A 9,225-nucleotide genomic window follows, 5' to 3' on the forward strand; every position below is an offset into this window, starting at 1 on the left:
AAAGTGATTGCATGTGAGCTGGAGGAGTGTGAGCTAGATCACACGAAGTTCTGGGGAGACCCTGTAAAAGACCCAGAGAGCGCGTGGCATGTGCCCAGGGAACCCTTGGTACCTTGTCCAGTTCTTTCCCTGGAGAAACACTTGTTAAGCACCTACAAGGTTTTAAGCTCTGGGGACACAGAAGACTGGAGGGACACAGATTCAAGCTCACACTGACTGGGGAGACAGGCAGATAAGCTAGTAGAAGCATAGCATGCTAACAGTCTGTACCGCACACCGAAAGGAGGAGTCTGGGACGGGAAGGAAGGAAGTGGGGAATGCAGCGCCCGGGGTGGGGCAGGCGCTGAGGCTGAGAGTGCTGTGGCTTCAGCAATGCGCCAGGGGTGGAGGAGCGTTAGGGGAGAGGAGAAGGAGAGGGAAGAGCTAACAGGGTCCTCAGGAAGGCTGATAGGATTCAGACTGAGGAGAGGGAGCCCTGGAGGAGGAGGTGGGCTTGGTTTTATATTTTGATTCCCCACCACAGTCCCGGGGTACTGGGGATTAAACCCAGGGCTTTCACACTAGGCTACATTCCCAACCTTTTTTGTTTTAATTTTGACTCAGGGTCTCACTGTTACTAAATTACCCAGGCTAGACTCAAACCTATGATCCTCCTGCCTCAGCCCCTCAAAGTGCTAGCATTACAGGCGTGTGCCACGCCCAGCTCCCTGGCGGGTTTGGAGCAGAGGAGCGACATGTGACAGCATCCTTCCGGCAGCTGTTTTGAGTACAGGCTGCAAGGGCAGAAGCAGGCAGGACACTGTGGATGCCAAGTGACACAGGGAGGGGCCGGGACACTGTCACCCAGGAAGCTGGGGAGAAACAGCTCGACCTCTCCTAAGGAGGTGACGGCTGGCGGCCCCTGCAACTTTCCACGGATGGGACTCTCTGAAGCCTTGTGGGCGTGGCCCGACACGCAGGGACGATCACTGATGTCCACCACAGCCACAGGAAGGGCTTCCCCTGAGAACGACTGACACATGGGCCATCCTAGGTAGCAAGCCACCCTGCCCCCGTCCTGTTCCCCACGGTGGGAGGACCCGCCAGGAACAGTAAGCAGAGCCGTGCTAGCGTTAGTAATGCCTGAGAGACCTGTTAGCAACATCTCAGTCACCCTGAGGATATTAGCAGCGTGGAGTCAGGGCGTGAGTCACCGCCACACCACAGGAGCTGGTGCGTACTGAGCAAGCCCTGGGCCTGGCCCGAGCACTTGGCATTTAATCCGCAAGCAGGCCTCACAGTGTCCTTCCTAGGTCAAACTCCCTCCGTCCCATCCATCCTTCCTTCCTCCCTTCCTTCCTTCCTTCCTTCTCCCCTTCCTTCCTTCCTCCCTTCCTTCCTTCCTTCCTTCCTTCCTCCCTCCCTCCCTTCCTCCCTCCCTTCCTCCCTCCCTTCCTCCTTTCCTTCCTACCTTTCTTCCCCCCTTCCTTCCTTCCCTTCTTTCAGCACTAGAGACTGAATTCAGGGGTTTTTATTTTTTTTGAGACAAGTCCTCTCTAAATTGCCCAGGTGGGACTCAAACTCCAGATCCCCCTGCCTCAGCCTCACAGACAGACCAGCACTTTTATTGCTCCTGTTGTACATGTGAGAAAACCCGAGACCCAGAGAGGTTAAGCATCTCAGCCCCACTGGCCGGCCCGGTGCGCGCCTCGCTCGGGCCTCAGACCCCCCTGACCCGCTCCTTCCCCGTCCCGCCCGGCAGGTACACCTCGCGCTCGCGCTGCTACTCGGAGACGCCGTCGTCCTTCCTGCGCTGGCTCAGCCAGCAGACGCGCTGGTCCAAGTCCTACTTCCGCGAGTGGCTGTACAACGCGCTGTGGTGGCACCGGCACCACGCGTGGATGACCTACGAGGCGGTGGTGTCCGGGCTCTTCCCGTTCTTCGTGGCGGCCACCGTGCTGCGCCTGTTCTACGCGGGGCGCCCGTGGGCGCTGCTCTGGGTACTACTCTGCGTGCAGGGCGTGGCGCTGGCCAAGGCGGCCTTCGCGGCCTGGCTGCGCGGCTGCGGGCGCATGGTGCTGCTCTCGCTGTACGCGCCGCTCTACATGTGCGGCCTGCTGCCCGCCAAGTTCCTGGCGCTGCTCACCATGAACCAGAGCGGCTGGGGCACCTCGGGCCGGCGCCAGCTGGCGGCCAACTACGTCCCGCTGCTGCCGCTGGCGCTCTGGGCCCTGCTGCTGCTCGGCGGCCTGGTGCGCAGCGTGGCCCAGGAGGCCCGGGCCGACTGGAGCAGCCCCGCGCGGGTCGCCGAGGGCCAGCACCTCGCCGTGGGCGCGGCCGCCTACGCCGGCTACTGGGCCGTGATGCTGGCGCTGTACTGGGTGGGCGTGCGCAGGCTCTGCCGAAAGCGCGCCGGCGGCTACCGCGTGCAGGTGTGAGCTCCTGCCCGCCCGCCGGGATGCCTGCTGGGGACGCCCCCCGGTCTCTGGTCCGCAGTTTACCTCCTCGGTGAAGACAGGGACGGACCCAAGGCGCTGCAGTCTGGACCACGGGGCTGGGACTTCTGGGCTGGGGTATTTATTGATCGGGGTGTGGGTTTTAGGATCCGGGGGGAAAGGGCCCCACTTCCGCCCTGTTCTTATTTAATGTCTACTTGTACTGTGATTAGGATGTAATAAAGAATTTTATTTATTTTCTTCTGAGCACCCTGTCCCGTTTCCCGAGAGCCTGAGAGGCGAGGTCTCCGTGAGGAGAGCTGAGGACCCTGGGCTCCGACTTGGGTGCTGGCGGTTTGAGCCTGGCCTGGACATTCTCCTTCCCCGGAACCTAAGCTCCCCCTTCGGGGCACAGGGATAGTAATCCACGGGTCAGCGTGCGGCGAGGGTTGTTACTCGGGGCATTCACAGAGGCTCGTGGGGCACCTGCCTCAGCCCACGGGTGATGCCCCTGGCCAGGCCCCTCTGCGCCTACGCTAAGAAGCCCAAAGCATGGCTTCTCCCTGGTCTCCCAGCCCCACCCTGGGCAGGCGTCCGTCTCAGAGAGACCGGTTCCAGGGGGAAAGGTCTTGGTGTCCTCAGCCCCACAGCTCACCACCTTCTCCCTGTTGCTGGGGCGAACTGTGTGCTGGGAACCAAAGCCGCCCTCTCTGTGACCCCAGAGCCCTCCACCCTCTGTAGGCGGAGGTCTCACTCGGGCCCTTCCCCCCACCTGACCTGCAATAACCAATGTCTCCCTCCCTGCGGGCTCCTTCCCATGAGCATCTGAATATACTCTTCTCTCCCACTTTTCTTTTCCTTTCTGAGACAGTTTCAGTGTAGCCCAGGCTGGCCTTGAACTCGCAGCAGCGATCCTCCTGCCTCAGCCTCCCATGTGCTGGGATCACAGGCGTGTGCCACCACTCCCAGTGATCCTCCTGCCTCAGCCCCCACAGGGACTGTACTAGCTCACGTTCCCACCAGCAAGTTTACAAAGGTTCCAATTTCCCTACATCCCTGCCGGATTTGTTAGGACCTGACACTCTGATTACAGACTAACCTGGTAAGTGCAAACTGGTACCTCGCTGTGGCTTTGTTTCCAATAATGAGTAATGAAGTTGATTCCCATAGGTTCAAACACATGCCAATCAGACAGGCAGCGCCCTCCTTCCTACTCTGTTCTGCAGAAGCCGCTCTTCTCAGGTTCACCATGATGTCCACACCGCCAAAGCCAGCGGCCAGTTCTCAGGCCTCCAGCGTTACGAGCTGGCAGTATCTGGCGCAGTTGTGTGCTCTCTCCTTGAAATAAGTTTCTTCTCTGGGCTTTCATGTTTCTTTTCTGGGTCCTCTTACCACGGCTGCTGCACACCGGGAAACCTCCTCTCATCCTGTTGTCCATCTATACCAGCTTCCCCTGGGATCCCTGGGTTTGTAATGGTTGACACACTGTGTCAGCTTGAGAAGGTTAGAAGTTAAACTAAGAAACTCAGCAGTTCTGCATCCTGGGGTGTAGAGGCCATTACCTCTAGAATGTTGTTCACTGTGTCAACTTGAGAAGTTTAGAAGTTTAAAACTAAGTGACTCAGCAGAGGGCCAGGGTCCTCACTTTGTAAACATCCTGAGCCTGTGCAAGAGGAGGGCACAGAGGTGGTGTGAGTGCTACACCCACCGGGAGAGGGGGCAGCCTGCGTGCAATAAAAGGGAGGAAAAGAGGCTTGCTCTCCCCCTTTTGCTGTCTTCTGCTGCCCTGAAGTGTTGCCCCTGGGCCCTGCCACCCTACCTTGGAGCCAGCTGATGAGGGACTGAAACCTCCACGAACTGTAAGCTAAATAAACCTTTCCTTCCTTAATTTCGGGTGCTAGGTATTTTGTCTCAGTAACGAGACAAAAGTATTCAAGGCAGGCTTTCAGCACCTCATCCATGCTCTGTGCAGGAGACAGGGCTCCTAATTTTTGATTTTCAGACCAGACCTCACCCCTGCCTTCCAGATGTGTATATCCGCACGCCTCTAAGACAGATCTGCTTGGATACCTCACAGCACTCACACCCTCTCCCTTCTTCCCTCTTTCCTCGCCTAATCCCTAGGAAATCTCCCCAAGTTTCCCTGACTCGGTAGGCAGAGCTGTATTGTTCCAGCTCTCAGACCACAAACGCTAGAGCTGTGATGTCCAGAACAGTAGCCAGTCCTCCATGGGACTCTATATAATATTTATGTCATTCACTGATCCAATAAGCCACAAATATGTCTACCAAGTACTTACAGAGTTCCACGCACTCTGCCAGGTTTGCAACTACAGAACTGAGTAAGAGCTCCCGGCTTCAGGGAGCTCAACAGATAGACCAGTGCGATCCGTTAAGAGTACCCAAGGGGCACGCGCCCCTGAGACTCTGTTGGCACAAAGCAGGGACTATTACGCTAATTAAAGCTATCAACGCTTACACACATAGTTCCACACTGGGTGCAAGTGGTGGGTGCTGCCCTACTGGATCGTACAAAACTAGAATGCTTCTATTACAACAGAGGGTTCCTAAAACTGACTTCGGGACAAACCGGAAGCCACACTTCACCTTCCCTGTCACCACCTGGTCCCAAGCTTCATTTCTGCCTGAATGACTGCAGCACCTACAAAGCCTTGACCTCCATCTTGTCCCCTGAGCTCTGTTTCCCCCACAGTAGCCTTGTCCGTCAGATCTCCACGTTGCTTGGCTCTCAAACCTGCCAGTGACTCTCCTCTTAGAGGAAAATCCACAGACCTCACAGTGGCCAATACCCTGCATGGCCTGGCTCCTCCCTTTCTGACATCACCCAGTACTCACTTCCTGAAGCCCTGCGCCAGCCACCCTGGCCTCCCGGGTGTTCCTCCTGCGTCAGGGGCTTCCGCTCCTGCTGGTTTTGCCTGGAACGCTCCTGACACACATATCCTGACGCCGCCCTGCCCAGCTCCTTCAGTCTTTATTCAGAAGTCTCCTTCTCAGCCAGGTCTCTCCCAGAGGTCCTTCTGACACCTCCTCCGTCACAACACTCGCAGTCTTTTTTCTCTGCCATCTCTTCTCCGTGTATTCTCGTATGACTCGACATTACTGTATTTGAATTTTTTACCGGGACACAGTAAGAAAAAAGTGAGACGTCTGTCCTCACGGCCTGACCTATAGCTCCAAACACACTGTAACTTGCTACAGACATGGGTGACGGGAGCATCTCACAGAGCATCTAAACCCCGGGAATGTCCTGGGTGATAGGAGCAGCCTTTGTCCCACTCCGTCTTGGTGCACTCCCGGATGGCGGCTGGTCGCCAGTGAGACTAAGCCATGACTAGGTGCATGCAGCTTTCAGCCCCAACTACCGTCTGTGGGAAACGGAGGGGGCTGGAGACTGACAGCCACTGACTATGTCTAAATCATGAAGCCACAAAGTGTGGGGCTTGGAGAGCTTCCGGGTTGGTTACACATCCACGTGCCAGGAGGGTGAGGCTCCCCAACTCCACAGGGGCATAAATGCCACCACTGGAGACCCTAGCAGCCCTTGTCCTGCATACCTCTTTATCTGGCTATGCACCTTCCCTATATAATATCCTTTATAATGAACTGCTAAACGTCTCATTGAGTTGTGTAATCATTCTTGCAAATTAATGAACTGGGGTCGGGGTGGGTTTTCAGGATCCCCACCTTTGTAGCTAAGGTGGACATTAGTGCGGTACCCCACAACCACTATTTGTGACTGGTATCCAGAGACGGCAATGTCATGGATGTGAGCCTCTAAATCCTTAAGAGCTTGACACGAACTCTGGTAGTTGCTATCAGAATTAAACTATAAACACTCAACCAGCGTCCAGAGAGTTGGGTAATTAGTTGGTAAGGCCAAAACAAAAAACAAACAAACAAAAACAATAAAAACAGCACTAGACTTTGCACTTTGCGTCATGAGTAGCGAAGGTGTTTAGTATCAGCTAAAATCTAAGTTCAGCGAGAGGCCAGATTTTTTTATTTCCTCTTCTAAGTTTTCATTACCGGTTCTAGAGTGCTGTGAAAATACCTGACACATAGTCAGTGCTCAATAAATCCATGCTGAGTGAGTGATCTGACAAAGGGGAACACAACAGGGAACATGAACGCACCCACACTCACAGCTTCTCTCAGGGAGTGACGACAGAACTGATGGAAACACGATTTAACCACAGTGCACTCATATGAGTTCCACGCACAGCTAAAGCACGGGGGTGTCAAGCAGTCACGGGGGTGCAGGACAGTCAGGGAAGGCGGCATGTGGGCTGCAGCCTTTGCAACAGCAGCGTGGGTTCCTGGAGGCCAGGGATACTTTTCAAGAGCCAAGAGCAGCGCGTGCAAAGGCCCGGGGACGGGACAAGCTTTGAATGTCCAGAGGACTGCAAATGGAGGCCCCGGGGGCTGAGAAGTAGCAAGGGTTTGGCGGGGAGGTAGAGCCGCTACAACAGTGCTAGACGCACACACCTGTCATGGGGATTGAGTTAAGACATGTAAAGGCTGCTCGAGGAAAAGCATAATTAACTGGACAAAGAAGAAATGAAAAAAAGAGAAAAAAACATTATCCTAGGCAAGAAACAACATGTACCAAGATCCTGGGGAGAGAATAAAGAATAACAAAGAAGGAGAAAAAGCCAGACAAACTACAAGGTAGGAAGACGATGTCTTCTTCCTTGATCTTTGGGAGGGCCAAGGCCAGCAAGCTCAGCCAGGGATCGAACCTGTGGAGCTCCAGAGCACTGGCGCCCTGGATCAGGAATTGGGTTTTGTTTTGATGCCAGTACGGAGTCTTTGAAAAACTGGGAGCAGAGAGGTGACCCAATCTGACATATTCTAAGATGTCACATGCAACCCTGGGCAGCTAGCAATGCAGTCCCACAGGTCAAAAACTTTTAACATACTGACGTGATATTCAGCAACATCCTCCCTGACTCGACTGCCCAGTGATAGAGCGCAATACAGGTGGCGCAGGTGACAACAGAACACTGGGTAGGGGAGGGTGCTGTGCAGTGTGCTAGGTGCCTGCTGTACCGGCCCCACAGTCAAAGTCCACGTGAATCAGACGTGACACACACACGAGTTGGTGAGTAAAACACAATCACTAATAACAGTATTCCAGCCCACCTACAGGGGCATGTGCGCCTGTGACAATGTACATTTCTTGTTACTAAGCAGACACATAAGCGTTCTTATTTATTAAGCCTGGGCTTGCGTTATTTTATAAAATTATTTAATAACTACAAATATTTTAAAAGTCTTTGTTATTTATATACGGTAACCATACGCTATGGCGCGCGGTGGCGCATGCCTACCATCCCAGCACTCAGGAGGCTGAGGCAGAAGACTGCTGTGACTTTGAGGCCAGCCTGGGCTACAAAGGGATTTCAAGGCCAGCCTGCACTGCATAGCGAAACCGCCTCAAAAAAAAAAAAAAAAAAAAAAAAAAAAAAAAAAAAGAAAAAAGAAAACGAGAGAAAACCATAGTCTGTATTTTGTACATGGCCCAAGACAATTCCTTGTCACAAAGCGTGGCCCAGGCAAACCAAAAGGCTGCACAGCAGTGATTTAAGGTATTACTGCAGCTCCACAGAGAATGGCCTACAGAGGGCCAAGGCCACGTGGGGACAGGGATGCGAGCTGGGAGGCGGCCATGGTGGTCCAGACACGACACAGTGGTGACGAGGACCTCAGGGACAGATCTGACAGAGGATCTGAAGCTGAGGAGGAATTAAACATGACTCAGCACCCTGTCTGAGCTGTGGGTGGATGGAGGTGCGCTCCCTGAGGGGACGGACAACAGGCTTTGAGGGTGACATCTGGGACTCTGAGGGTGTCTCCTGCATAGGGACATATGAAAGGCTGCCAGAGAAGCAAGAGCGGTGTGCACTGGAGCCTAACAGCCTCGGGTCGGGCCCAGCCTGCGTCAGCTGAGCCCCCTACGGTCCTCTGCGGGCTGAACTGGCCTGAGCACGTCCAGTACACTGCCCTTCACTGACCCGAGTCGGCAAGATCAGCTTCAGAAGCCGAAGAACCCAGCGCTGAAATGTACTCTTTTATTTCAGGAATGAAAACGGGGTGAGGAGGAGGTACCTTTGTCAGTCGCCACTCAAGTACCACCGGAAGAACATCCTGGGGAAATAAGGAGGTGTGTGCGGGGTGGGCGGTGACAGATGACACGCCCTGAAGCCGGGATCTCAAAGGTGGTAAGGCATGGACTACCAGGTCCGAGGGAAGGGGCTGGCCCTGGACACCCGGGGCTGAGGGAGGGCTGCACCCCGGTCTAAGGAGGGGGAGCTGCACCCCGGGTCTAAGGAGCGGGGGCTGCACGCGGCACTCACCACACCAGCACCGTCGCACAGGCGGATGCTAAGGCGATGACAGCGGCCAGCAGGGCCAGGTTGCCCAGCGTCAGAGCATCGGGCCGGGCCAGCAGCTCGCCCAGGCTGGGCCTCCAGGGCTCGACCATTTCCGCGTCCCGCGGCGCCCAGCGCAGCACTTCCCGGAACGTGACCTGCAGCTGGGTCTCCCCGCGCGGGGGCGGGCCGGTCACTGCGGGGCGTCAGCCGCCGGCCCCGCCCCGCCCCGCCCCGCGCCCGCACCGTTCAGGAAGAAGTACAGCCGCGCCAGGGGGCGCTGGTCGTGCAGGATCACGCAGCAGAAAGTCCCGCGGTGCGTGGGCTGCACCGGCCGGATGCGCGCCAGGTACCCGTGGGCCCGCGGCAAGTCTCGGAAGTAGGACGCGTCCCGAGTCCGGAGCTGCGGGTCGGGGAGC

The 9,225-nt window shown here is 55.7% G+C and overlaps 2 protein-coding genes across 13 annotated transcripts in view; one reads left to right on the plus strand and one right to left on the minus strand.

Annotated features, from left to right (window-relative positions):
- The window catches only part of Has1 (hyaluronan synthase 1), a 9,957-nt gene extending 7,276 nt beyond the window's left edge, over positions 1 to 2,681 (plus strand). Inside the window, exon 5 of the mRNA XM_005412672.2 lies at positions 1,742 to 2,681. Within this exon, the coding sequence (XP_005412729.1) occupies positions 1,742 to 2,417 (676 nt within the window). The 3' untranslated portion in view covers positions 2,418 to 2,681. The remainder of the gene's footprint in view (positions 1 to 1,741) is intronic.
- The window catches only part of LOC102004982, a 38,962-nt gene that overhangs the window by 21,726 nt on the left and 8,011 nt on the right, over positions 1 to 9,225 (minus strand). For 3 of the 12 annotated variants that reach the window (XM_013508873.1, XM_013508878.1, XM_013508880.1), the window contains 3 exons: positions 9,053 to 9,209; positions 8,792 to 9,002; positions 7,921 to 8,582 (listed from right to left, as the gene is read on the minus strand). In XM_013508873.1, coding sequence (XP_013364327.1) covers positions 8,442 to 8,582; positions 8,792 to 9,002; positions 9,053 to 9,209 — 509 coding nt within the window. In that variant the 3' untranslated portion in view covers positions 7,921 to 8,441. Of the gene's footprint in view, positions 1 to 5,446; positions 5,535 to 7,920; positions 8,583 to 8,760; positions 9,003 to 9,052; positions 9,210 to 9,225 lie in introns of those variants that run through there. The other 9 variants (XR_001232320.1, XR_001232321.1, XM_013508875.1 and 6 more) reach the window with 7 other exon arrangements.

This window comes from Chinchilla lanigera, unplaced genomic scaffold (genome assembly GCF_000276665.1).
Source record: "Chinchilla lanigera isolate Chin_1 unplaced genomic scaffold, ChiLan1.0 scaffold00157, whole genome shotgun sequence".
NCBI classification, from domain to species: domain Eukaryota; kingdom Metazoa; phylum Chordata; class Mammalia; order Rodentia; family Chinchillidae; genus Chinchilla; species Chinchilla lanigera.